This window comes from Aspergillus udagawae, assembly GCF_001078395.1.
Source record: "Aspergillus udagawae IFM 46973 DNA, scaffold_1, whole genome shotgun sequence".
Classification (NCBI taxonomy): domain Eukaryota; kingdom Fungi; phylum Ascomycota; class Eurotiomycetes; order Eurotiales; family Aspergillaceae; genus Aspergillus; species Aspergillus udagawae.
The window spans coordinates 1,180,628-1,208,295 of NW_025091264.1; the positions used below are offsets into that span (position 1 = coordinate 1,180,628).

Here is a 27,668-nt window from a genome sequence, read left to right on the forward strand (position 1 = left end):
AAAATAGCCCCAGGTTTGTATAAGCTCACTGTCGTTGGCATGGTGATGAGGTTTTACCCAGGCGCCTATTCTGGGGCCGTCATCGCCCCATAATATTAATGCATGTGATAGCTGATCTCAATAAAGGTCCCATTATTGAACCATTTGATGGTTGATGTCTCTCAAGTTGTACTTGTTTCAAATATGACCAGGATGCTGATATTTTCAAGTTCGGCAGAAGCACGGAGACGTGAGCAGTTCTTCCTGGGACGTAGAAGCTCTCCTTGTGATGATTCATAAGCCGGTGCTCCGAATTGACCATCTGCTATATCAGGGTTGCATCATACAACCCCCCTGAGTTCGAACATTCCATGAAGTTACTGTCCGAGCCGGTTCTTTACCTGTGAACATTTGGACTTGGTTCAGATATGATCTCTGAGGACGAGGAGAGTCTTTCTGATGCACGAGAACTGTGAAGACCATCACACATTCACCCCATATGTTACTGTGTTTCTTAGGTAAGCTATTCAAGCACTCCACTAAAATAAGGATGCTAATGCTATCTTTGTTCAGTTTCTTAGTGATCAGACCCTCCATGCTTTCAGTTTTGCTAAGCGATAGGAGGTACCAACTGCGTACCCAGCCCTGTTTGACGAGGACAGATTCTTTGCATATGCACATACATGCCATCTCGACTAGCCACACGTGCTCCATGTCTCGTCATTTTCCAGACCGAACTGGGCCTCAGGGTGACTGCATCATCTCCAACCATAATCAGGAGGGTAGTCTCTAAAGGAACCTTACCCCAATTGTCACTTCAGATAAGTGCTGGGCCTTCTCTTTCTCCTTTCCCAATAATATCGACATGATTTATCTCTCCCCGCAAGGAAATGCTCTGCCAATCGATGATGACACACTGCAGCAGATTGTGTAAAGGGAAGTAAGGGAGGTTGTCTCGGAAGGTAAGCCATGCGAACTTGGTTTTGTGTATCCGCGGCGGTCAACATAGACTATTATCAAGCTCGCCTCATTTAAATCACTGCGATATGCTCTTCAAAGGATCGAGTAAGGGGTCTGCAGAACTACGTGGCAGTCCAGGTCGACTCAGATGCCAACTACAGTTGAAGTGGGTTTGCTAATTCACGGAAGCATTTCATGTCGGCCTCCGATTAAACTCTGGGGACACACTGTCAAATTGCCCTGGCCTTAGAATATTTCTCAATACTATGTCAAAAGTTTGGACCAAGGATGGAGACTGCATAAACCATGGTTCAGTGGCTTCATTTGTTTGTTGTTGCTCCAGAAACTATTCATTTTATGTAAACGAGGTAGAAAGTCTCTGAGAAAGAAGAGAGAGAGAGAGAGAAAAATCGCTCGGCTCTTAGGGTTTTGTGTCATATTTTCAACGGCTTTTTCTTATCCACTTTTCAAACACTGACTGTGTCGGAATTGTCACGGTCTCCCATGTCAGGATATCTATCCATCAGCACAGCGAATCTATATTCTTCGCCGGAGGACGAACACTAAGGCATTCTGCTGGCCGAACTCCATCTTCTTCTCGAGTCTTGTAACGAAATGTCAATTCTTCTTATCCCAGATACAGAAATGGACACATCATCTTGATCAACATTTATTCTCCGGCATCTGTAGCCCCCTCTGAAAGTGCTCCACTCAGCTCCAGATTATCCCAGCCACCATCAGCTTCTGTTCCTGGTGGCCGATTAGCGTTCTTTTTTTTCTGTCTAATGAGATCAGTCACCACCGTCATGGAGATTACTGCTACTAGTAGAGCTGGTTGATTAGAGTGGTACTCCGTAGATAATTATGATGTATTGTTTTTCTTTTCTTTCTGCGAGACTCGCTTCCCTGCTTGTTTCCAGAAATCCAAGCGTTCAGGTCCAGATCTCTCCCATGATCCCATCATCACCTGCCAGTCTTCCAACCAATTCGATTCGAACATGCAATTGTGCATCCTGTCGATGCCTGACCTACATTGCAGATGTCCAAAGACGTAACTTTTTCCCCCGTGTCCACCATCATCCCACGATCTCCTCCAGACGATCTCCCAAACCCTTATGTTCGACTTCGTCGCCGACAGACAGATTCCGCTGTGGTTCTGAAACGTACCATTCATCCACCCCAGAGAGACCGGCATTCTATTCTGGCTCGCCGTTCGATTGCGAATCCTCCATTGGCAGCTGACTCGATTCCTTTGTCTTTCTCTCCTACTACCTCTTCTGTCTCGCCCAGATTGAGCCTGATAGGGTCATCGGCGGGTCCAACACAGACCCAGGACTCCCAGAAACGCCGACAGACAACAAGCTACCACCTAGATGATCGTCAACATAATCAAGGCTCGAGCCACAAGTCTCATCACGACGACCAGAGTAACGCCAGAACTAAAGTTTTGGGCCGTCAGACAGTCATGTTTGCGGCCGCCTCCCGTGACACGGGCAGGGCAACCACGCTAATATCCACCAGTACCAGCGCCTCCCCATCAGCACCAGCAACAACAACAACAACAGCAACAACCACCACCACAGCCACAACACCAACGACAACGGCACCAGCAAACTCGAGCTCATCATCATCGCATCCTTACCCATCTTTTGCTTCATCACCTCGTCTACCGCAGAGTCGATTTAGCTTCGAGTATCAGCTTCCCTTGCACAAGCGTGCCCTGACGACCCAAGCTAGCTTTCCCAGTGAAACCCCCTCAGACACTGATCCGACTCCGAACCCCCAGCGCGCTTCCTTGTACGGCAGATCTCGGCGGTCAGTGCCAACCTTCAGTACCTCCCGTGTTCGCAATTCGACCGCACCTTCTTCGTTGCATTTGCCGTCCCCGTTGTCAATCTCAGAGAAGTCTAGCGATTTTGCGCTGCCGTTCGATGCCGACTCGATCGACAACGCCTTGAGTTTCAATGCATCGAAGCGTCGTCGTAAACAGTCCTTGTCACACACTCAGCAACAAAGCCAGGCAGATGTGAAGAGGAGGATGCCGGTGTCAACAGCGACTTACGTCCAGGGGAGCCCACAGGCAAGCGATCGCGATCGCGCAATCCAAAGCATATATCAGACCGATCAAGAGGATGGCGCTAGAACGCCACTCGCAGAAGATCCAAAATCCAAGAATGAGGACATCTTCTTGAATATTGCCCGATCAGACTCAAAGCGGCGCGACTCCTTGGGGCGCTCAGAACTTAGACGGGTGAGTGACAATCTGTTTTCAACGGCGATCACGACCCTTCTGTAACCCTTGCCAAATTTCCTCACGCAGGTCTTTTGCTGACAGCAGTTGAATAATTTAGTCGCGGCTTGGGTTGTCTAATGGTCACCTTCGTTCACCCAATTCTCGATTGAATGAACAGACGCCTTCCCCTGATCAACTACGGTTGAGCACTTACGACACCCCCTTGCACTCCCTCAACAATTCCCCATCAAACCCTTACAGCGCCCTTCCTTACTCCTACTCGGCCTCCGCTCATCCCCTTGATGACCATCCCCGCTCCCGACATTCTGCAATAGGCTCGAGTTCAAGGTCCACTCTTGGCATATCGAGAAGTAGGCTTGGTCAGGCAAGCCCAGACACATCACCATACTCCCCAGAACGTCACATAGAAAGAAGGGGTTCGCTACAAGATCCTCGAGTGTACCGCCATTCTGCTCTTGCCAGCCTTCGAAGTAGTCGACAGCCGTCGGGCTCCGATGTCACAGAACGGCCGCGACCCGAGCCTGATCGATCCCGGCAGGATGGCACCGAGTCGACCTTGTCAACGACTGCTCCGTCTACAGTCTGGGATGAGCTGGAAGATCTCAAATCGCGAATCAAGAAGCTGGAGTTGACCGGAAAGCTGCCGCCGTCGTCTCAAGCTGCGATATCGACAGTCTCCGGAGAGCGACCGCGAACTGCAACCACTACAGTAACGACCGTATCCTCTTCTCCAAACCACAACCATAAGATAAGCCCCTCAGTGGGGGAAACAGAGGCTACCACGGCCACTAATCCGGTGCACCCGCTTTTGCAATCGGCTCTACTCAAAGCGAGAGATGTGTTGAACAACGAAGTGTATAGATCGCTCGAGGCCGCAGTCACAGATGCGCTGGCTCTCTCAAGCCTATTAGGAACTAATAAAGCTCCCTCTGGTGGAGTCTCGGTTGTCAATGGCTACAGCTCCTCCGACCGGCAGTCTAGGCGAAAAGCCGACAGCGTCTGCCGCAGCTTAACAGAGCTCTGTCTCGCTTTGTCAGACGAACAGCTTTCCAAACAGCAAATGCCCGCCGGCGATGATGACACTTTAACCCAGTTACCGACCAGCGCGAACGAGGAGTCATCAACGCTCAGTCGTTCCCTTCGACGCAGTATGACCTTGGAACCTGAGGCCCCAGGCCGACGAAAGAGCACCACTCATGTATCTAGTCGTCTGGAGGCACGTCGAGCAAGCCTGGTTAATACGAACGGCAACAGCAGCAGCAGAAAAGACCACCCGGCTCTCCCGGATGGCAATAGTCCCTCATCGCCCAGCGCACCTGCTCCTAAAAGCCGACTCAGTCGTCTCTCGACTTCATTGCGTAGCAAGAGGCTACAGCCCGAGGACGAAGACGCCGAGCAGCCAAGTTCACATAGTCGCTCGATCTCAAGAGCCATGACCGACATTGACAATTCAGCAGCGGCACAACGCCTCTCACCGCGGCAGCGAGTCGCGCATGGTTGTACCCCCTCCCAAGCAGTCTCAGACCCTCGGCGATCTCAAGGTTCCAGATTGTCGTATCAACCTACGCGTACAGAGCTACAGCAACCACGCACCCCGACCGCCGCGCAGTCCAGCATTCCTCTACGCAGAAGCCTTGCGATTCCGGCGAACTATACGCCGACCACATCCCGCTTGAATATCCTTGCTGGTTCTCGAAGGTATGGTGCCTCCGGTATTCCTTCAGCCGCAGGCGATGGTTCGGTGCCAGACAGCCAGAGTGATGGTTTGTCCACTCAACAAGGTCTATATCAGACAAGAATTACCGCGCCATCGAGCAAGCAGGCAGCCAGCTATACACCCATCCAGCAGAACCGAGTACGAGCAAATAGTATGGGAGTACGAACATTTGGCCTCAGGCAGCGACCGACGGCCGCATATGAAGACCCTTTAGACGTGAGCATCGACTGATCAACCGACTCGTTCTTCTTGTTCGTCCATTGTACTTTTTTCGTCTTTAAACCCACTCGGAGTCCGTCGGTTTCATTTACGGCTTTTTTTCATCTAACGCAGCGATTCACACCTGGGTTTTGGATATTCTTCAGCCGGCGCTTTTTCTCCTTCCGTCTCTACCATTCGGCTTATTCGATTGCCCTGGCGTTTCTTGCCATCATTAAACAATCACAGCGATACGAGCTCAATTGCGACGCATCATAAATTCCTTTTGCACAGAAGCATATCCTTACGATCCACGCTCAATTTCAATTTCTGACTTGCCCTGATACATACATACCTGCATGCATTGACGACATCCACATCCAATTCGATGTTTTGTGCTCAGCACAGTACATGGTCTGGTCTACAGTCCCTCTCCTTTCTAACTCATTCCACTTTTTACCTATACATATCTCTACTTCATGCTATGGGTCGGAAGATCGGCCACCCATCCATTTTTGATTTGCATCCGCACATTCAGGTGCATATAGCATAGACTCCTTTCATTCGCGTTCATTTTTTGGACTGTTTATCTCCAAGTTCATGTATAAAGTTGACTCTGTTGTGGCTGTTTCCAAGCCAACAATTGCATGATGAACGATCGTAAATGCAATGCCAAATCTGATTTCGAGTTGAATACGTCTCTATGTAGTCCGAAATCATGGTTTGTCTACAACGTAACAGTGATGATTACTGGAGAGATTATGTCCCAAGGGTGGAAACTACGGTACAATCAGTTGAGGTCAGGCGTCAAGCTGCCCAGATACACTCATTTGCTCACTGCAATCCATTCCATTTTGAGATGAATTAGCCTCGTACAAATCATTCTTCTCCTCTTGATCCACGGCTAACACGATGAGCTCATGCGGACACACATGTTGGATGGTCTTGTCAAAGATGACACACCAGGGTGAGATAGGAAACAGGAGAAAAAGCCCCCATGATATGTGCTTATAGTATGAAGCATAGAGGACAGTTGCACCGGAGAAAAGCCATGTAAAGGGACATGATACATCGCGGGTTAAGTGTAAAATATTAGGGAACAATATTCAGATCCGATCTTGAGAATAGGGAGCTAGAGGACAACGATATTGCAGCGAGCAACTTTTCAGAGACGTGAGCGGTAAAGGAGGAGCCAGAGGAGAATTTGGTAACGAAGATGTCCAAAGAGAGGAAGCTGGGAGGAGACGTAGATACTGAGTATCAGTAGATAGTGTCATTCGTTTTTCTGAGCTCGAAAGCCATTCAGCATGAGGCGACCAGTGGAAGGTCGTGAGGTCCATGGTAATTGGTAGGTACGTGCGCTCCACCGCACAAACTCTGTGGCTTGCCTGTAATTAAGGCAGCTGGATAGGATGTGAAATAATCAAATCGACGAGATGAACAAAAAGAGACACACGAAAATGAAAGCAAGTCATCGAAGAAAAAAAAGCCTGCTCCTCTCAATAAGACGGGACACCTATGACGGAACAGGCGATTACGTGTCGAGCCATTAAAACCATATAGGGGCGTTTATTCCTGAGGCAACTGGCTACGGCGAGTCTTCTCGGCTTCGAGGTTTTCGTACAACAAGTACAAAGCCTTTTCATTAGCCTGAGCGCTGCCCATGATCGTGAACATGCGTTCTCCGGTCTCATCGTGAGGCGCTTTAGCGATGGAAATGCGAGCTCCAGAGCTTCTGCGAATCTCGGTGATTTTGCTTCCACCCCTGCCGATGATGCAACCGACCATGTCCGCTGGGATGCTGATATTCTGAGTTTGAATTTCTTCGCCGTCCTCAGTGACAAGGGGATAGCCGCGGTTGGAGGTATCTGGATTAGAGCGTCTGCCGTAGCCACCGGATTGGCCGTCGCTGAAATCGGCGCCGTTACCGGTGCGGTTGTAGGGACGACTGCTGTAGCCATTGCCCACGCTGCTCGTGTTCATCGAGGTAGATCCGCCAACCGATGCACGAACGGCAGGATTGTAGAGGATTGTACCGGTTCCCCGCTGCCAGTCATCGATGAGGCATTTTCCAATCTCCCAAACGGCCTTCTCAATACCCTCTGGGGTTCCCTGCACTTCCACGATCCGTTCGGTGGATTGAGGTAGCATTTCCTTCTGGGCGACCATTCGCACACCAGAAGCATCCTGGATGTGTTTGATCTTCAAACCTTGGCGACCGATGATGGTTCCCATTTGATTGTGGGAGATCAGGAGGCGGACAGCTAAACACTATATGTTAGTAAATGGGGTTCAAAAGGTGCACAAGCGCCTGCTTAGAATATTCGTTGCAAATGGTCCGGATTCCTCCAGGGCGAAAGGGAAACATACGATGAGTTCCATTGTTGTTCACAATACCACCCATGCCCATTTGCGGGGCTCCTTCAAGTAAGCCCTTGGCCACCAGGGCATAAGCCCGGGCTGTACCTTGCAGAGGCCCCGTGACGGTCAAGACACGATCATGAACACCAGGAACGACTTTGCTCACACCAGCCTTGACACCGGTTTCATCACGTAGATCGGCCACGTTTTTGCCGGCTTTGCCGATAATCACGCCTGCTTCCTTAGAGGAGACGATGGCGCGGAGGGTCAGCATAGACTGCGCGTATTCCTCTTCGGTCTTCGGAGTGACTTCCATGTCACCCTCGTCGGCGACATTCATGGCATCAGCCATCGTCTCGTCAACCGGAGGGGCGTCGCGCATCTCGGTGGAGTCCATGGTTTAGAAGTGGAGATGAGTGATTGATATAGGTCTTGGCAGATGTGGTGTAAATTCGACAAAAAGCTCCTAGAATGGGTCGTTCTATTGCTGGTCAGAGAATGCGTTCAAAAACACTGAAATGATTGACCAGTGGTTCCCTCCAGAACAATCATGATGAGCTCATGGTGCGGAGAGGGCATAGACAGACCCAAGAGAGAACCAAATTTGATGTTGATTTGTGCGCATCGAGCACCGAAATAAATGAATGGAAGGGGGATGTCCTACCTAGGAAGGATGATCAAGGTCGAGAAAAGATGGATAGCTGATGAGGAGAGATGGGACGGAATAGACGAGGGTATAACGGCGGACAAAAGACGTGTAGGAGGGGTGTCAGTCGTTGAGCTGTTCCGAGGAGTTTCGGTAGGCGGGGGAGGCGGAGAAGAAATCCCAAGAGAGACAGGGAAACGGAATGGTGAGAAAGAGGAGGAAGAGGAAGAGAAGGAGAGGAGACGGAGAGGAAGAAAGGAAGGAAATGGAGGGATGGAGTGGTAGAAGACGGTAGATAGAGGAGAAAGAGGATAAGTTGCTGAAGGGAGGGAGGAGGAGGGGGGTGAGGTGAAGAGGAGGAGAGGAAAGAAGATGAGAAGAATAATGGAGGAAAAGAGGAGGAGAGAGTGGCACTTTTGGGTACGGTGGTTTATTATTTTATTATTACCTTACCTTACTGCGGGAAGGCTTTGCTTGGCTCTTATTGGGTTGGGGATTTTGTTTGTTTTTGGCAGGCGGAGATGAAGTTTGGTCACGCTTCATCTATCTAGGTTTATATTAAGACTACCTCTCTATATCATAGGCATCTCACGCTATAATCTTCCAGGAGATGGGTGTCTCTTTACACCGTCCTGGGGGTTGCTGATACTTTTCATTTATCAGCTTCAAAGATGACCTTTTGGACTTTCATGGCATTGAAGAGCTCGTAGGCCTCCACCGCTCGCGAGAGGGGCATGATATTGTCGGTCATGAATCTGATTTCTCATTAGCCAAAACAGAAGTCAAACAAGCATGCATCCGCAGGAGGTTTTCACAAAATGGTCCGCAGACATACCCTAGCAGGTGCTGATTCTTCTTTAGAACCTCCAACGCTGCCTCAGAAACAGACCTGACGGGGCATCTGCCCATCTGGACAGTGAGGTTCTTTCCGTATGCCTCGCTCCCATTCCACGGAATCTCGAAAGTGGTCAGGAACGTGATCGCTCTTAAGTGTAGAGACTCACCTCTCCGTTGTGAACTCCCACACTGCTGAGAATACCCCATGGCCGCAGCAGATCAAATCCAGTCCTCAGCGCTGGGCTAAGACCAACCACCTCAATGACAGCATCCGCTCCTCGCCCATTAGTCAACTCTTTGACGCGCTTGCTCAGTCCTTCTCCGTCTGTCTTGAAGTTCCAAGGCTCGGCACCAAGAGACCTGGCCAGTTCAAGTCTGGACGGGACAGAGTCAACGGCCAGTAAATGCTTCGGTTTGAACTCCAGTGCGTTGATCAAAGCACACATCCCGACGGGGCCGCAGCCAATGAGCACGACTGTCTGCTCGGAGATCTGCTCTTGTGTCCGTCCCTTGAACGCATTGCTAGCCGCAAAGTAGCCAGTTGGGAAGATGTCGCCCATGAGAACAAGGAACTTTTCGTCTATTCCCTCAGGTGCTTTCATTGCGCTGCCCTCTGCATTCGGAATTCGGACCTATGCGGCATTGGTAAATGTCTCAGCAGAAACCATGGCGCCAACAAAGAACACTCACATACTCCGCCTGTCCTCCATCCAAGGCCTCGCAACCGAACAGGACATTCTCCTCGCATCGGGAGGAAAACCCTTGGTTGCAGTAGAAGCATTTCCCGCTGTTTTTTAGACAATATCAACATGTACTCCATAGGCTAAATCCGACCAATAATCCCGTTTCTGATGTTACATACCAAGACGTTGTAAAGGCGCTTATAACCTTATCCCCCTTCTGAAACTTCTTGACAGCATCACCAGTCTCTACAACAACCCCAGTGAATTCATGCCCCATGATAAACCCCGAGCCAGAAGGCTCAATGCCACGGTACGTATGAAGGTCGCTACCATGACACCGCTCAATTAGCACATATACGATCACTACAGTAGCAGCGGGTGTACTTACCTCCCACAGAGGGCAGTATAAGTAACCTTCACGACGATATCGGCCGGATCCTGAATTTTGGGCACTGGTCGTTCCTCAACGGCCACCGTGAAGGGCCCGTGGAACACTACCCCACGCATAGTATCCTTGGTAGCCATGCTGTGTCAATATGACGAGCTACTATTCCATGTAATGGGCCTTAGTGGTAGACGTCTATATATGAGTTCGTCTTGAAGCAAGGGCGCGGACTGAGTTGAAAAGATTGTCCTGCTCCACACCGATAACGGCAGTCCCTCACGTACTGTTCTTTGGTGCGGGGCAGCATCCAGCTTGCAAGTATTCCATTCATGACTAAGACTAATAGAATATAAGGCTCGGGACTGACTTGCTTCTAGTAATTTGTCTTCATAAATGGGTATACAGATGTTTCCGCGTAGTACAATATTGATGCACCAGATGGTATTGGCTTACGACACCCTTTTAGGTAGCGAAAACAAAGAGTATTGAAATGTCGTCGCATGCGATGCGTTGATCTTGAAAGCCATTTATCCACGCAGACAATATATGCATGCTACGAGAACAAAAACCTAAGTTACCTGCAGTTTGATGTAAAGCTACGACCTCACCGGAAAGTCAGACTGCAATAGACGATCCAGGGTGGAAATGTAGACTAGGTAGTACCTGCATCTACGCAGGTGCAGTATATGAATGGGCTATGAAGAAGAGCCGGTTGACGGTGTATTGATATAGGGAGCCTGAATTGCGCCCTAACCTGCTGTAAACGCCCATGCAGTTTGAAACGGAAGAACTCCAGAACGCCTTGTCCAACGCCTTTCCCCTAAACACCCACACTAGAACGCTCACTCGAATCAGTCTTTGAAGATCTCAGTCACACACCCTCCTCCAAGTCGTTCATTGACGACGTTGCTGTCAGGTAGATGAATGGCCCTTCTGTCGTCGAAAGGACAGCCCATCATCGTAGAATGGAAGCTGGCTATCAACACACCACACATAACAATTCTTCCTCCAAAATGAACTTTCCTTCCTTGTATTTCTCACTCGCCTCGTATGCTTTGTCGTACTTCCACCCTACTAGTTCGGCGCATTGCCTGCAGAATATGTCTCGGACGATATGCCTTCCGGTGGTCATGTTACGCTCCACAGCCTCGGAGTGGGTTACATTGACAACGGTGTTGAACAAGTACGCCTTGCCATGTTGGCCACGGAAATTCTGCGGTAAAGATGAATGGATCAGCAGATGCATCAATCATGTAACAGAAAAGAACCACAATACAGAAATACTGACCCGACTGATGATATCATTGTAATCGGCAAGGTGCGTTTTGCATTTCTTGCACCCGAATATTTTGTTGGAAGTGAGATAGACGTTGTACGCAAGACCCATGGTGACCTGTATCGCTTTGCCTTCCCACTACCACCGACCTCTCAAGAAAAGTCCTGGAGTGCGAGCTCAACGACGATAAGGTGGGTAATCCGTAGTTGCCTCAGTGTGTGGGTTTGGAATAACTCTGACGGAAGCGATCAACAAGATATACTGTTGTTCCGGATTGCCCGCCCTTCACAAGAAGTTCCCAACCTGGTAAGAACCCACCAACAATACTTATAGTTGACGTGGCTTCAAACCTGATCGGATGGAGAGTTCGGGAAGATACGCTCCCCGCTTTATGGACTGACTGTACAAGTTTGGAAGAAGGAAAGTATATATGGGGGCAGTGCGGAAACAGCGGCTGTAGCACCGGGTGAAAGGGATCATGTATGTTGATCACGGTAGGCAGTACCAACCGTTCTAAATTTGCTTCAAGGTAAGCTATTAGGAATATAAGCGTGATCAGTGAAGATGTGATACAAATGACGCGGCAGGTACAAAGTTGTACACAAGGTACAGAGGCAGGGAAAAGGAGGCGTAGTGATCGGGTAGTTGCTCGTAAGCTCATTCCAAGCTGACACTTAAGTACCCCCGCACGAGAACAAGGTCAAGTACGTGACACAGTCAGGACGCCCAGACCAGCCACCACCAGTGGCGCAAGAGCAGCCACGCAGCTCCTGATCATTTAACATCCCGAACCACTTCTTTCATCTTCAAGGATTAGGGTGTTCAGTTAAGTACCTCAAGATCGTTTTTTACAAGTTTCCTTCGGTTTTGTACGCACGATTGTCTTATCTCTGTTATCGGACTACATACCGAGCTAGACTAGCCCAAATGATATGTCCGCTCGAACAATCAACTAGGTACCGTGAGCTTGCAATGAAACGTCTGATGCATGCCACATACTCTTGCACTGAGAGACAAAGAGGCGGTGGCGCAAGGAGAGTTTTCCCATAAAAGTAAGGCGCTCTAACACCGCGCTAATAAGCTGCAAATCCAACAGACTCGGAGCATGTGGCATTCTAATCAAGGTCTGTTTGGCATTATTATCGTTGAGCAAGAAGGCCCATGTTCTTTTCCCAAAATTCCTTGCACTCACTATGACCCCAGTGCTCAACCCACCATTCTCCGAAGCTGTCTTGCACGTTGTCATCGATTTTTGGCAGTCTCTCATCACGCTTCAGTCCGCAAAGTGCGCATACGTGACGGGCTTTGATGGCTCCCTGGGCCGCGGTGGCTGTTACTACCCGAGCATTTTCTGTAATGGCCTGGATCGGCTGTCTTCCGGACGCCTGGATCACGGAATTAAAGAGTGCGGCTTCATCCCGCCACATTGTGAGCACGTCAACAGCCTCCTGTTGTTCCTTGATGCTCTCGTTTTTATTTATGGTGCTGAGTTTCATACCGCCTGGCTTCCCTGAACGCGCGGGGCCTATTCGCATGCTTTGACTCAATATTGTATCTCGTTTCCACCGCAGACTGCGACCAGCAACTACTCGTGCAACCACTTTCAAAGTGCAAAGCACAAGAGATGCGGCGGTCTCGACCTGGTCTTCCTGCTGCAGACCTCTTCTCGCCTTGGTAGCTTCTTGATGAAGTTGCTCAAAAAGCCTGGGAAACAACTCCAAGAGAAGAGACGGTGGGGGTATGTTTGTAGGACGGATCTGAGACTCGGATACTTTTTCTCCCGGCATAGTAAAATTAGAAGACGTAAGGACCGCTATCCGAGCCTGCGGGATTTTGCCCTGAGAACTCCTCGATCCGGAAGAGCTTTGGAGCTTCGCTGGCTTGATCTCTGCAGGCGGCCCGTCAATGAATTCGCCCCAATCCTCAAACGAATCGTCTTGCACAGGGTCGGGTACAGCAATAGGACCAACAGCCTTAATATCTGACGTAGACTTATCAGTCGACTGTCTGACAGCGGGCTCGCTGGCATTTGGCAGTTTCGAGTCCAGAATTGATAGAGTATCCATCACGTCAACCAGCGTAGGAGCGTCTTTGCGTCTACTTTGAGTGTCTCGTAGACTATCCTGCTGTTGGAAGCGTGCTGCAGACTGGCTTTTGCCTGTTGCTGACTCTGCGGATTCAAATTCACCCCAGCCCTCGTCTTCATCCTCGTCATCGGGCATAGGCTCCAAAGAAGCGTCAAATAATACATCATTTCCATCACCATAGTCCTGCAACTTTGGAAAATCCGTGTCCGAGGCTAATGCAAACTGGTCTTCTGGTGTCTGTGTCTGTTTTAAATGCGACGAGGAGGCGTGATCTTGAACATCGGTTTGAGGATTAGAGGAGACCACATCTTCTAATACGTCCAAATCGGGGATCAGAGAGTGTGCTTGCGACCCGGGCCGCGGCTGATGTGAGACATTTGAAGGCTGCGCAGATGGTGCCTTGTATCCAAATTCGGCGAATAGGTCTGCGGACATTGAAATAGAAGGCGAGAATCACAGTCACTTCGTAGGTTTAAAGATTCCTCGTGAGCAGGTGGAATGCTTTCAACTCTCAGTCGAACTCCGAAATGTCGAAAAATGTCATCCGTACTAGTCATAATCTGCTGTCCAGCCCACCGGAATCTCTATGGTGCGAATCCGTTTGTCGAATCTATATATATAGTATAGATCATTACGTGGTTTCCGGATAAGATGGCGAGGGTTTGGACAATCTTGAGGCGACCATAACGATCATGAAGCAGTAAAGCGCATTCCCATATGGCNCCGCCACTAAGACAATGATCGCCCCAAACCAAGGCTCCATTCGTATGATCCGGCCTGCATCACTTGACAATCCACCTTCCGTCATCGCAAATCTGCTCACCCAGACATCGCTGCTGACAGCCCTATGGAGAGATGAGAACCCTTTCGGATACAAGGTACAATTGCCTGTAACGCCAGAGGAGAAGCCCTGCTAATAGTTTCTCCAGTCAGAGATGGAATACCCTGTTTCGCAACAATGCTACACCCTCTGCCCTCCGAGATGCGATCAAATCAGAACAAGGAGACAAGATATGCAATGACGGATTGAGATCTGTCTGCTGGAAGGCATGCAGCCGCGGCACTTGGCAAGACGGTCAACTTTGCTTACCTGCCTGCAGGCGTTCCTGCTGTTCGACGATCTTCATCGCTCACAATGGTCACGAAGGACATCCGAGTCGCGGGACGCATATACCGCGCTGAAAGCGCACTATCTTAAATACATTGAGCATCCAGATGATTTACCGTCAACAATTGACCCACTAGCAGATGATGAAGAGGTATGCTACTTCTACTCGGCTACCGTGGCTTGTCATTACTCGCACATCTGACCTGTGTTTGCTCTCAAAAGTCTCCTTGGCAAACTCTACGACATGATGAGCAGATGAGAGCGGATATATCCCAGGATGTTGACCGATGCTTACAAGAGAATTTCTTCTTCCGTGAACCCGCCACCAAGGCGAAAATGATTGATATTCTGTTCATTTATGCAAAGTTAAACCCGGATCTTGGTTATCGACAAGGCATGCATGAGCTATTGGCGCCTATTCTGTGGGTTGTTCACGGGGATGCGGTTGATGGGAAGGTGCTTGAAGAGCCCTCGGTTAAGGAAGAGGTCGATGATTTGATGCTGCAGCTGCTCAATGCTGATTATGTTGAGCACGACTCTTTCGCGTTGTTTTGCTCGGTTATGCAAACTACTCGAGTGTATTATGAGCATAACAAGGAACGCTCTGCCAACGGTCAGATGGATGAGATACCTATTGTCAACCAGTGTCAGCACATTCATCAGAACCTCCTGACGACAACAGACCTCGAGTTAGCTGATCACCTACAAGCGCTGGAAATTCTGCCTCAGATCTTCCTCACGTGAGTGGGCCAGGACGAGCACGTCTACTTGTTCAACTGAGAAGGCTTGCTAACTTTTCAGGTAGTCGGTGGATGCGCCTGTTATTTGGTCGTGAATTTCCCTTTCAAGATGTACTATCCTTGTGGGATCTCCTCTTTGCAGAGGGGTTGCGGTCGGAACTTATAGAGTTCACATGTGTTGCAATGCTCCTACGCATTCGGTGGCAATGTACGTCTGAGACGATCTTCATTTATATCTTTGTCCCTCGATATGCTGATACGCCTTAGTATTGAGCACTGGATATTCGAGCGCTCTGACGACATTACTTCGCTATCCCTCCCCGCAACCGCACTCACCACAGGCCTTTGTGCACGATGGCCTCTACCTGGAGCAAAATCCAACACCAGAAAGAGGCAGATTTCTCATCTCGAAATACTCGGGAAAGCCACCCGATCCTATGAAGACGCTCGATAGATCAGGGGAAAGATTCCTTTCATTGAGACGATTTCAGTTGCGTAACGACTCTAGAGAAGACAGCCAAACAAGCTCTCCTTCGAGATCACCCGTGAGAGGTAGTCCCAAGAGTTTCGAAGGTCTACTCCAGGATTTCTCCGAAGGTCTCCAGCGACGGACTGAGTCATGGGGTGTAGCCAAAGCAGTGCGAGGTGCAGTCAACGAAGCTAGGAGGAACATGCAGGCGATGCAGCCTGAGAGGCTTCCGCGTACTACCCTGTCTGATAGCACTCCATCCGCGGTGCATACAAGGAACCTCTCGAGATCCGAGGAGCCAGAAAGGGTGACTAACCTCAAAGCTCAGATACAGATCTTGGAGGAACGAAACAAATCACTGGCCAAGACACTCAGTCAAGCTCTGAATGAGATACGCACTCAACTGATGAAAGCAGAAGATATCAAGGCCACGACTGCGGACGCCCTGAAACAAGCTCTGACGCAGATTCAGTCTGTTCAAACATGCCTGGAAGACCCTTCCGAGGCTTTGATCACTGTGGCCGGATGTAAGAGTGCGGATAATGATACCTCTCTGAATGTCCCTTCTAGCCCTCCTATAGCTACGGACAAGAAGGTCGACGAAGGAGGGGCAAAAGAAGGGCAGCAAGCCCCAAGCGATCCTGGAAGGCCATCTGTCTCACCTGTCGCAGTGGAGACTATGTTTCACAAGTCGCCGTCAAGCAACAAAGTGCCTTCGTCACTGCCATTAAGGCAGGCAGTTCGCCCATCTCTGGCAGATTCCGAGTTCTCTTGGATGCTTGGCGGTAGCCGGCATCTTTCCAGTTTTGTCAGCCCGGCCTCGGTACCGCCGGAGGAGACTCGATACGGTGACACAAGGAACAAACTCCATACACTGTTTGGCAATGGAGCCGATGAACAGCAAAGCTCTCAGGACGAGCTCGATAGTCTCGCGTTGCGAAGTCTTGGGGGCGCAGAGGAAGGTCAAGGAAGCGACAGCACGTATTAGGAGGATGACTTGCAGGCTGAAAGCTGTCATCGGGGACGTTCCGTCCTTCATTTCCTTGAATCTTGATGAATAATTGAGTGGTCGGCTGAAGGATAGTAGAACCTAGCACAGCTTGCATTTACCTAATGTCATATTACAAGAATCATTCAAATGAGGGCAGAGGTCCGTTCCGAGAATAAGTCTACTGTGTATGTACTCCGTAGTTAGTGTGGACGAACGTTGGTTCGGACTGTAGATCTCCAGATTCCCCGATTGGGCTTCCATGTGTGCTAATCACAAGGATTCACAGCTACCTTAGTCTGCAGGCCCAACCTACAAGGATCTCTCTGGGAGTGGCCCTGAAATTTCCACTGATCCACTGTTAACACGAGAAAGAGAAGTGTACGGAGCAGGCTGATCACGAGATCCCAAACATGAGGGGTCAACCATTGTGGTCGAAGGCCTATGGAGGGGTGAAGGAAATGGAACCAGATTCCACCTTCAACCTACGCTGAACACTAGTTGATATTATATTATTGGGGGCTATTCTATGTTGTGGACTGGTATAACCTTAAGGACTCCATACCGGGGAGCTGCCACATTACATCACCATTGATTGTTCTGATCTTCAGATGGAGAGAGAGGATTGAATCTCCCTAGACACATCCGACCCAGGTTCGAAGTATGCCTAATTGATCAGTCTTTCTACATCATCTTGGTTAGTTCTTACTGTCCACTCTTTCAAGTTTCACATCTCCTGTTATCTATATAGGTACAACCTCATATTTATACTCTCATTGTATATTGCTATCCTCCCATGATTCTGGCATACTAGGTGTACCCCACGTGCAAGACTAAGAACAGGTTAAAGAAAACACTGTGCTCCTCCATATAATCAAAGAGAAGCCCAACAGTCAAAGGACGTCATTGCCTTCTCCAGCATGAGATGGATGATCGTACTCATGTGCCTAGGACCCTAACTTCTAAGCACATCCATAGTCTCCACAACGATAAAAACAACAAAAGGCTGTGGTTTATATCCATCAGCTAGACTGCTTAGGTGCAACTTCCTACGTGTCTTTCCCATCCTTTCCATCCGAATCACATCTTTCCGCCTTTCTGTCCGCTCTCTTCAGGATCTTGGAAACGCTTTCGTCTTTTCTCCTTTCTGTCTCAAATTCTGGTTTTTGTCTACCTAAAGGTGGATTCATCTACCTTCTGTCATTAGTCAATGACGATAACAAAAGCGTAGGTATTCTTAAGACCTCAACGAGACGCTGAATTCGTCTACCATACCCTTGAACTCCGCGTGCTACAGCAACGTATATCTGGTGGTGCCTGTGACCTACGAGGCAGCTGCCCTCTAGAATTCACTCTTTTCGCTCAGTCCGCTGATCGCTTATTCTTCATCCAGACGGCAGACGACCTTATTTTAGAGGAAACAATTACTATTCTGTGCACTCGTCCTGCAATCTCGAATAACTGGAAAAAAGGGGGGTCGGTTTATCGATTGCACTTGTTGGTCCCTGCGCGCCCGCCGACCAGGAAAAAAAAGGGAAACACCTCAGAAAACGGAGTCCGCGACCCAACTTCCTGCTTGCAGGCCGCAAATGCCGAATATCCATCTCATGTAGCATTATTATATCGGGTTTTTCTTTTCTTTTTCTCTTCCACCCCGCTTCAGTGCTCGGGCTTTTTGCGATTTGAGCTTCCTCTCCACCCGATCCGACCGTTATCGCGGGTCGTTACATCGTCCTTTCTTCGGCCATTATGGGCAATACATCATACAACTCCGATGGTTAGTCATGCGCTCTTCCCTTTGTCTTGTTGTCCATGAGTCTTTCGTTCTTTCTCCCCCTCGCTGCCCCACCCTTTCATGTGTCAGTTGTGCTTCAATAGTATCTGTTGCTTGTGACATGGAGCTATCCATCGGTCGAGTGATCAAGCCTGCTGCGAATAACGACTAGAGCTTCCACAATCGGCACTCTTGGCCGGAAAGGATAAGAGTAGAAAGCGAGGAAGCAGAGAAAGGAAAAGTGCGTAGGAGGCGGGAACGGGGAACGAGCGCGCTTATCGTCTGATACGTCGCGAATCAACGGTTAACAATATCTCTAAATCTATAGGTGACCCGAGTCCTTTGTCGTCCCCCTTGGGACCACTTTCAGAATCTCCCGAATCCGAATCTTTCATGGGAGGATTTCCCTTACAGCGTGATGAATCGATGAAGCTTTCGGTCGGTAGCCTTTCCTCTGGATATGATATTTCGAGGTAAGAAATGAGAGAAGCAGCAGTTGACTTGACGGATCCCCTTGCATTTCGAGGAATGTTGCATGTGATGGTGCAGAAACAGCGATACTGAGATCGAATCTTTATATACTGCAGATCTTCTCTACTCGAGCACGAGCATGGACTAGGCCCATCGGGGTTGGACCGTATACGCCAACCACCCTCTCGAACGCTGAATCTCCCGAACAGATCTGCCTCGTCGCTCGTTCCCTTATCGCCCCAAAGCAACACTCCTTCTCGTCGATCCAGCACGGCCTCAAAACCCAGTCTCATGCGCATATCCTCAAATGACAGCATCAGCACGTTGGAAGACCTCCATCGTTTCCCCCTGGAGTCATTACATTCATTTTCTTTTGCTCAGCAATCCGACGAATTACTCAATAGCCGTCATAACATTCTGAAGCGATCCATAGATTTTATGCGTGACCGTTTCGGCTGGTCCGCCAACAATCCCGCCATTGCCAACGCGCAGGCTCGCATGGCTGGCGATGCGGAGGCACAAAGTCTGGTAGAGCTCATGTCGAGAACAAGTATTGCGGGAAAGGAGGACAGGCACAATTATGCTGGTTTGTCGCGTGGCCCGTTGACGAGCCCCGCAGATGTGGACAGCAGCAATATTTTTGATCAAGCTTTCACCGGACCTGGAGGCTTCGCGACGGAGATCAAGGCGACACGGCAAGGACATGACGCGAGCGGAGGGAATCTTTTATCCACTGGAAACAAACCTCACCAAAGAAGGGAGATGAAGTCCGCTCCTTCCTCCAGGCGCGTAAGCTTAAAACGTACATACACGGATGCCAGCTCTGTCTGCTCCGGGAAAAAGCTGATGGAGAATCTAGCACAACCGTACTCTACCGCGGACTCGGTTACATCCACCAGCTCTTCGATCTTGGGCTTGGGCTTCCCCGTTCCCGCCTTACATACCCATAGCAGCAAATGGAATCCCATCTCACAAGCCGTCTTCAGGACCGAGTCGCAAGCGCCATGGACGATATTGGCTGCCAATGACCTGTCGTGTCTCGTATTTGGTGTCACACAAGCGGAGCTCCGCAGGTTGAGTATCCTAGAGGTCGTACAAAGGGACCATCGACAGTGGCTTGAGTCCAAATTGCGAGACCCCACAACTAGCGCCGCAGCGAAGCTCCAGTCTTTGCCCGAGAGATCACAAATTAGACCGGTCCACCCGAGGTCTATGGGGATGGGCAATGGTGTCACCGCACAACTCCTCAGTAAACCGCCTTCTCGAATGGTCAAATCAGGGCGAGCCCAGACCGACGACGGGTACGGCTCCAGCCAACGCAACTCGAGGCATCTGAATCATCCCGCTACAAAATCGCGAGGCGTCCTGCTATGTGGAGATGTTATACCTATTCAGAAGCGTAATGGAACGAAAGGTTCCGCCAGTGTCTGGGTTATGGAGAAACGCGGGGGCCTTATCTGGGTTCTCGAGGAAATACAGGAAAATGTCGCCTACATATCCTGCGACGACTCCTGGGCCATCATTGGTGCCCGTGGGGAAACCGACAAGATCTGGGGCCAGGGCGTGGTGAAGCTTGGATCACATATCACAGACCTTCTCCCTCACTTGCCCAAGGATTGCCTTACAATTCCGCCCAGCAAAGGTATACTAAAACTTGCCGAGACAAAATACTTTGCTGCCCGGGCTTCTGCTGAGATCTGTATCCCGGCTATTGTTGGAAAGGAAGAAGATCCGCGCTGTCTCAGAGTATCCAGCTTTCCCCACGTTGCGGGCATGATGGTCCTGTCTTCGTCCACGTTAAAGGTGATTAGTTCTAATCCGGTGTTTTCATCGGCCCTATTCGGCCATGAGCGACCTGATGGTATGCATGTCAACGACCTGATACCTGGCTTCGACACCCTTCTCAATGTGCTCAGCGAAGAGGAAAATTTGCCCTTGATTGAAGGAATGGTGATCTCTGAACCCAGCTTCCGAAGAGCACGGACACTTTCTATCCTCCGCGACGGTAAGGCGAATGTCGCTTCCGTGTTCCTGGAACCGATGGGCATCACTGCCGCCCATCGTGATGGGTCAGCAATTGCCGTGGATGTTCAATTGCGCGTTGTGGAAAGTGAGACCTTTTTCCGTCAAAACCACAGTGAGGGCATAGAAAGATATGACGAATCAGGTGATGATCAGGAAGATGCAATCGCCGTAAAGGAACTTGTGTATGCTTTATGGGTCACCTATTCGAGAAAGATCCATTCCATAGGGCCTTCGGCGAATTTTCCTCCCCCACGACAACGGTCCGAGACGGCAAGTCCGTCTATTGCGCACTCTCTCGGCGCCGAAAAGCCATCGCTGGAGCCTCAGATACCATCTTCTACGTTAAGTCAGCAACTCAGTGAAGCAGCATCGGAACCATTGACAGATCAACCTGTCCAACCTATACCTGAGATGAAGCAAACCAATGCTAAGGAAATTCAGAAGAAACGAACAATTGCGGACTATGTGATTCTCGAGGAGATGGGACAAGGGGCGTACGGTGAAGTCAAGCTCGCTCGCTTAAAGAAGAACCCATCCAAGAAGGTCGTTCTGAAGTACGTCACAAAGAAGCGGATTCTGGTGGACACCTGGACTCGCGACCGTCGGCTGGGAACAGTACCTCTGGAGATTCATGTTCTCGACTACCTTCGGCGTGACGGCCTAAAGCACCCGAACATTGTTGAGATGGAGGGGTTCTTCGAAGATGATGTCAACTACTATATCGAAATGATGCCCCACGGTCTTCCGGGAATGGATCTTTTCGACTACATCGAACTCAAGGTGAATATGGATGAGGTTGAGTGCAGGAACATTTTCCGACAGGTGGTGGATGCTATCCACCATCTTCATACGAAAGCGTTGGTTGTTCATCGCGATATCAAAGACGAGAACGTGATTTTGGACGGCGAAGGCAGGATCAAAATCATCGACTTTGGAAGCGCTGCCTATATCAAGAATGGACCTTTTGATGTCTTTGTGGGGACTATTGGTAAGTCCATCCCCATGCTGCTCCTAAATGGATATCGTCTAGTCTGACATATCGGACTTCTAGACTACGCTGCCCCGGAAGTACTGCAAGGCAAGTCTTACAGAGGCAAGGAGCAGGATATTTGGGCCCTTGGTATCCTTCTCTACACCATCGTCTACAAAGAAAACCCATTTTACAACATCGATGAGATCCTGGACCACCCGCTCCGGATACCATTCTTGCCGTTTTCGGAGGAATGCATCGATCTGATCAGAAAGATGCTTGATCGGGATGTTGACAACCGCTTGACGATCACGGAAGTTATGGAGCATCCATGGATGCTCGACAACTGAGCAACAACGCTTTGCTGCACTTTGCGACTAGCGGCGAAGTTCCTTTCTTTTGGATAACAGCTCGAACACACCTACGAATTAAGAATTTTATATACCGACATTTTTCGCTGGAAGAAATATGGCCGACCTGCGCTTATTACGATTTTCTTTCTTATTCACCACACATCCACAACCCTCCCTCTAGCCGACATATGCTTTTTTTTTTTGTTTTTTCCGCTCTGCGCTCTTTGTTAGTCACCAACCCAATTTGCATGGCGTTCAAGATTTTTCCAAACGAAATGAATCGCAGTGGCTCTTGATGACAGGCAGGATGACATAGAAGATGGAGTCACGAAGCTGTATGATATTGGTATTTCCTCAAGGCTGAAGGAGAGGAGAAGCATCAAGGGGCACAGGGTGGGACCGACAGAGAAAGTTTTCGGCGGAATGAGAGATCATGATGCATAGAGGTACGAAAGTTGAGATACCCATCATCATAATCCATTTACTGGGCTTTTCTTCTTGGCTGCAAATATTCGCTTTTGTCTCCGAGTTCCGGATAGCATGGTGTAGTCCGGAGGCACATTGAATCAAGCAGCATTATAATATAAAGGATAAGCTTAGACATATAAAGAGATGAATTAGTGAAATTCTTTATGGCAGAGCCCTATCAGATTACAAGGTGCAAAATGTTTCATGTGAAGCATCAAGCATATCAAAGCCATACCCTCGACTTCCCTAACTAACTCCGTACTGCCTAGGCTAGAGGTACTGTTTTCGATTAGCTGGGGCGGGGCGTCGCGGGGAAGTGAGACTATGTTCAGGCTAAGAGTGTTAGTCCCCTTAGGCCGCTTTTAGACCAAGAGTCTTTGATATGGAGACATGGGGTTATCGAATGGGTTGACAACTTCATTATTCTATATGTCTACTGTGTATGGTGTTAAAAAAATACCAATAAGGAATCACCCCCACACTAAAGTTTACAGAGAAAATACCTTTTTTAACAGTGGAAGAGGGATTTCCTTAAATTTGTCAATGCGCATCGACTCTCTACTTGGTTGGTTGCCCCAGCCCATAATCTCCATGTCTTGGTCCTCTGTTCGGCCGATGACTAGACTCGATTACAGGGTCGGTATGGATCTAGTTAACTGTATCAGCCACCATCATATTGGGTCCGATGGGTACTGCGTACGGAGTGTCATCCTGTGGAATACTACTACTTCAATCTCTGTAGGAACTAAACTACTCCGTACTACGGGGTAAGGAAAGGCCAGGCTAGTGCTCAATACTTGCGACAGGGTATGAGGGATATTGGTAATAAGATATGTATTGTAAAGAACATGCGCATGTACCAATAAACCCCTTGTAAGTGGCGTAGCGTGATCAATAAATACCTTACAGCGTCTCCGTCTTAAAGAGTGAGGCGAAGAGGCAAAAGGTGCCCAGAGCAGTGTCCTGTGTACTTGAGTATAGTTTGTCTGAATGAGCGCTTCAGTGGAGGAAAGTTGGTAGATTTTCACTCCATAGTCAATGTACTACCGATGAGAGTCATCGAAATTGCCTTCTCAGTACTAGTCGCCTCCAGTGATGGTCAGGAACGGAGAGACTGCGGGTGATTTTATTGGGTTCTGAATTTCGATCCATGTGTCTGGGTGTGGCTGTAGATAGCCCGTACCCGTTGCAACTTTGCCACTCTTTCGAAATGCCTTTGTATCATCTCTTGTCTTCCGACTGTTGGTTGTTTTTCGGTTGAGGTTTCGCTTCATTGGTTGAGTCGATGATTATCTATATGTTGAGAGGCCACTGACAGTATATTGACTTCTGCATTGTGACCTTTGGTGGTCTCCTGTCACCTGTGCTGGTGGCCTGTGCACTTTCATCGGTGATGGATGCTACTCTGTAAACAATGAAGACTTTACCCTTTCTTTGAGCGCTGTCCCTTAAACTTTTATAAATGAGCTTTCGGCCTTGTTTACGGCCATGTGCATGTCCTTGGCCATCTCTTTTTCGAGTAAGACGAACAGATACATACAGAAATAAATTGATGTGTGACAGCCAAGAAGAGCCCACTGGCGGACAAAGTGGGGAGCCTAAGGATAACAACTACCTATCGATAAATGATAAGACCTGTGTGGGGTCTGATAATACTAACAAGTAATAGTTTGGTGGCGGAGAGAGACCTTGGATGCTCCCACACGTTTCTGTATCAATATTACCCATTATTGTTCACCGATATGGGTTGCTGCAAAGGAGAAATTTCAACTTTGCCTTGGTATAAGGATAAGGATGAGGATGATAGATAGAGACTAAATGGTGGCTCAGCCGACACTGTTGCGATTGTCTGCTGACACACCCTTAGACATGACACTGCTGATAACAATGAACATACAATAGTAATTATTCACTATCCATGGCCGTCTGACAACGTTACTGGGCTTACCCACATCTCCCCCCAAATCTGACTGGATGTCTTAGTCTCCCCTCCTCTTCTCTGTAAGGGTAAGGTATCTCTTTTCTCCGTCTTCTCCCCCCTTCTGCCTTTCAGACATTCTCTCGATGTCACCCTAGTCCATAACAGACTTCCAGTTTTCTTTTTCTCCCTCATCCATCTCTCACGAAACATTTGTGGATGATGCCTAAGTGACGTTTGCTAAACTATCTTGGCTACTTCGACCCAGACGTCTCTCCCCGGTCGGTTCTCTGGCCAGCCCCCGGGTTACGCGGTTAACGGGGTCCATGGTACAGTTTGTGACGGTCCCACAGCCGAGAAATCACCTCGCCGACTGTCGCTCGACACTACACCCAACCTTGACTTTCCTCCTCGCACGCTTACACCATTATACTCCCTTTTATTCAGGGTTTCTGAACAGTGCTTCTTCTTTAGACAGGACGGTGTTTGATTTTGGTCTCCTTGTCTTCAGAACGTGGTTGTGCCATCATTCGGAGATTCTGGCTGTGTATAGTTGCGGAATGGTTTGCATCACCTCACTATGAGTTTCTAGGCCAATCTCGATTGCGGATCCCCGCGCCTGTCGTCAGTCTCACGACTTTACCTATCTGTGCCTCAGGGCCTTCTCCCGAATCGTCTTGATTACATCCGTTCGCAACAGGAAAAGTCCTTGCAGCACATCGCACCCTTCGACCAACCGTCTTACTTTGATCCCACAATTGCCATTATGGCCGCCGCATTTCCCGACGAGATTGAGCCGTCACCTGGGACAGTCTCTCCGGCAAGTCCGACCTCATCGACAGGCCAAATACCCATGGGGCAACCCCAAAAGCTCAAAGGGCGACACAAGCTGCTACAAAGTCTCCAGCGGATGTCGTCCAGCCCGAGTCTCACTAGACGCGGCAGGTCTCATTCTACCGGCTACCGTCGGGATGGGAAAGCTTCCTTATCCTGTGTCTCGCTCGGCCAGTCAGCATATAATCCATGCCTCGGTAATGGAAGCTCGTCACAACTATATGGAGGCTTAAATGTCCGTCCCGCAACCCCGGGGTCGCCGGGTGAGCACACTGATGGAAATGCCCGAATTCGCCTAGTTGGGACCGATTCTCCAAGTGGCTCCAATCCGAAGACAATTCCATTGCCGACCGAGTTGAGACCGGTATCCCGTGGGTCACCACTGGAATTTGCACCGGTAGAAGAGATTGTGGTTGCGGAGCAGCCTACGTCTAAGCCTAAGGTCATTTTCGACTTTTGGGGCCGCATGCCCGACGAGATCAAAATGAACATCTTCAGTTATCTGACCCCAAAGGAAATCGTACGTTGTTCTGCTGTCTCGCGAGCCTGGCACAAGATGTGTTATGATGGCCAGCTGTGGACGTGTGTCGATGCTGCAGACTACTACCGCGAAATTCCCAGCGATAGTCTCGTCAAACTTATGACCTCTGGTGGTCCATTCGTTCGTGATTTGAACCTCCGAGGCTGCATCCAACTTCGAGACAAGTGGGCCACTGAGGGCGAGCGTATCACAGACCTTTGTCGGAACGTTGTCAACTTCTCCCTTGAAGGATGCCGCATCGACAAGACTTCCATGCACTGTTTTTTGCTACGAAATCCTCGCCTTGAATACATCAATGTCTCTGGCTTGTCAACTGTGACCAACTCCGCCATGAAGATTATCGCCCAGAAATGTCCGCATCTCGAGATTCTCAATATCTCGTGGTGCACTGGAGTCAACACCACCGGCTTGAGAAAAGTTGTCCAGGCTTGCCCGAAATTGAAGGATTTGCGGGCTAGCGAAATCAGTGGCTTTCATGATGAGGAGTTTGCTCTTGAATTGTTCGAGAGGAACACCTTGGAAAGGTTGATCATAAGCCGTACCGATCTGACGGACGACAGCCTCAAGGCTCTCATGCATGGTATCGACCCGGAAATTGATGTGCTTACGGACCGGCCAATCGTTCCACCCCGGCGTCTCAAACATCTAGACGTGCACCAGTGCCCAGATTTGACAGATTTCGGAGTCAAAAGTCTGGCCCACAATGTTCCCGAGCTCGAGGGCCTCCATTTATCGCAATGCCCTCAGTTGAGCGACGATTCCGTCATCGATGTCATCCGCACGACCCCTTTGTTGACTCACCTTGAACTTGAAGACCTGGGGCAGCTCACCAACAACACGCTAGTTGAACTTGCCAAGTGTCCATGTGCCGAACGTCTTGAACACCTCAACATCAGCTATTGCGAGAGCCTAGGTGACGTTGGAATGCTTCAGGTGATGAAGAACTGCCCCAACATTCGGTCTGTGGAAATGGATAATACTCGAATCTCTGATCTCACTTTGATGGAGGCTAGTTTTCGCGTCCGTAAGCGAGGCTACTCTGAAAATCTTCCCAAGATTGGCTTGCGCCTGGTAGTTTTTGATTGTGCCAATGTCACTTGGGCAGGGGTGAAGGAGGTCCTTTCGAGCAACGCATACATACCACGCTCTCGCAAACCTAGTTCCGCGGTCACGGTGGTGACACGCAAGCTCGATGAAGACGATTCACCAACAGCAGCGATTATGAGCACTTCCTCGATTACTCCGCCACCGCCGCCCCCGGTGTTTCCCAACGAGATCATCCATCTGAAATGCTTCTATGGCTGGCAAATGACCGTCGATGAACATAACAAGCGAGTCTTGCGCGGGGACCTCGCTGCCGCGAGTAGGCTAGACCGCAAATGGGCCGATTATATGATGGCGACAGAAGAGGCCGGTGTTGGTGGAGCCGGTGCGCGACGCAGACGGCGCCGAGCTCGCGAGGCCGAGCGACTCTACAACGCCGACGATGACGAAGATGCATATGGCATTGGTGGTATTTCGGCTCTTGGAGGAAGACGCAGAAGAGCGCAGAGCGGAGGTTGCACTGTCATGTGAAAAGCATCCAGCGATTCGAAGTGCCTTGCTACCTCAGTTTTCCTTTCGATT

At 49.5% G+C, this 27,668-nt stretch overlaps 8 protein-coding genes across 8 annotated transcripts; 4 read left to right on the forward strand and 4 right to left on the reverse strand.

The window, feature by feature from the left end:
• Positions 1 to 1,978: 1,978 nt before the first annotated feature.
• On the forward strand, positions 1,979 to 5,141 carry Aud_000400 (putative LPXTG-motif cell wall anchor domain protein; the record flags this gene model as incomplete). The annotated part of the gene is made up of 2 exons (XM_043285913.1): positions 1,979 to 3,190; positions 3,291 to 5,141. The coding sequence occupies 2 exons, from the start codon at positions 1,979 to 1,981 to the stop codon at positions 5,139 to 5,141; spliced, it is 3,063 nt and encodes a 1,020-aa protein (XP_043141848.1).
• A 1,536-nt stretch (positions 5,142 to 6,677) lies between these two features.
• Positions 6,678 to 7,866, reverse strand: Aud_000401 (KH domain-containing protein; the record flags this gene model as incomplete). Its single annotated transcript, XM_043285914.1, has 2 exons — positions 6,678 to 7,372; positions 7,479 to 7,866. 2 exons carry the CDS (start codon positions 7,864 to 7,866, stop codon positions 6,678 to 6,680), a joined length of 1,083 nt encoding a protein of 360 aa, XP_043141849.1.
• Positions 7,867 to 8,767: 901 nt separating this feature from the next.
• Aud_000402 (alcohol dehydrogenase family protein) lies at positions 8,768 to 10,160 on the reverse strand (the record flags this gene model as incomplete). Its single annotated transcript, XM_043285915.1, has 6 exons — positions 8,768 to 8,870; positions 8,951 to 9,072; positions 9,120 to 9,584; positions 9,643 to 9,739; positions 9,815 to 9,961; positions 10,024 to 10,160. The coding sequence occupies 6 exons, from the start codon at positions 10,158 to 10,160 to the stop codon at positions 8,768 to 8,770; spliced, it is 1,071 nt and encodes a 356-aa protein (XP_043141850.1).
• An 839-nt stretch (positions 10,161 to 10,999) lies between these two features.
• On the reverse strand, positions 11,000 to 11,407 carry Aud_000403 (putative Yippee zinc-binding protein Moh1; the record flags this gene model as incomplete). Its single annotated transcript, XM_043285916.1, has 2 exons — positions 11,000 to 11,233; positions 11,309 to 11,407. The coding sequence occupies 2 exons, from the start codon at positions 11,405 to 11,407 to the stop codon at positions 11,000 to 11,002; spliced, it is 333 nt and encodes a 110-aa protein (XP_043141851.1).
• A 1,028-nt stretch (positions 11,408 to 12,435) lies between these two features.
• Aud_000404 (uncharacterized protein) lies at positions 12,436 to 13,818 on the reverse strand (the record flags this gene model as incomplete). Its single annotated transcript, XM_043285917.1, has 1 exon — positions 12,436 to 13,818. The coding sequence occupies one exon, from the start codon at positions 13,816 to 13,818 to the stop codon at positions 12,436 to 12,438; it is 1,383 nt and encodes a 460-aa protein (XP_043141852.1).
• Positions 13,819 to 14,120: 302 nt separating this feature from the next.
• Positions 14,121 to 16,688, forward strand: Aud_000405 (GTPase-activating protein GYP6; the record flags this gene model as incomplete). Its single annotated transcript, XM_043285918.1, has 5 exons — positions 14,121 to 14,261; positions 14,484 to 14,642; positions 14,714 to 15,231; positions 15,297 to 15,439; positions 15,499 to 16,688. 5 exons carry the CDS (start codon positions 14,121 to 14,123, stop codon positions 16,686 to 16,688), a joined length of 2,151 nt encoding a protein of 716 aa, XP_043141853.1.
• A 2,536-nt stretch (positions 16,689 to 19,224) lies between these two features.
• Positions 19,225 to 22,278, forward strand: Aud_000406 (serine/threonine-protein kinase; the record flags this gene model as incomplete). Its single annotated transcript, XM_043285919.1, has 2 exons — positions 19,225 to 21,946; positions 22,010 to 22,278. The coding sequence occupies 2 exons, from the start codon at positions 19,225 to 19,227 to the stop codon at positions 22,276 to 22,278; spliced, it is 2,991 nt and encodes a 996-aa protein (XP_043141854.1).
• Positions 22,279 to 25,433: 3,155 nt separating this feature from the next.
• On the forward strand, positions 25,434 to 27,617 carry Aud_000407 (F-box domain protein; the record flags this gene model as incomplete). Its single annotated transcript, XM_043285920.1, has 1 exon — positions 25,434 to 27,617. One exon carries the CDS (start codon positions 25,434 to 25,436, stop codon positions 27,615 to 27,617), a length of 2,184 nt encoding a protein of 727 aa, XP_043141855.1.
• Between the last annotated feature and the right edge of the window lie 51 nt (positions 27,618 to 27,668).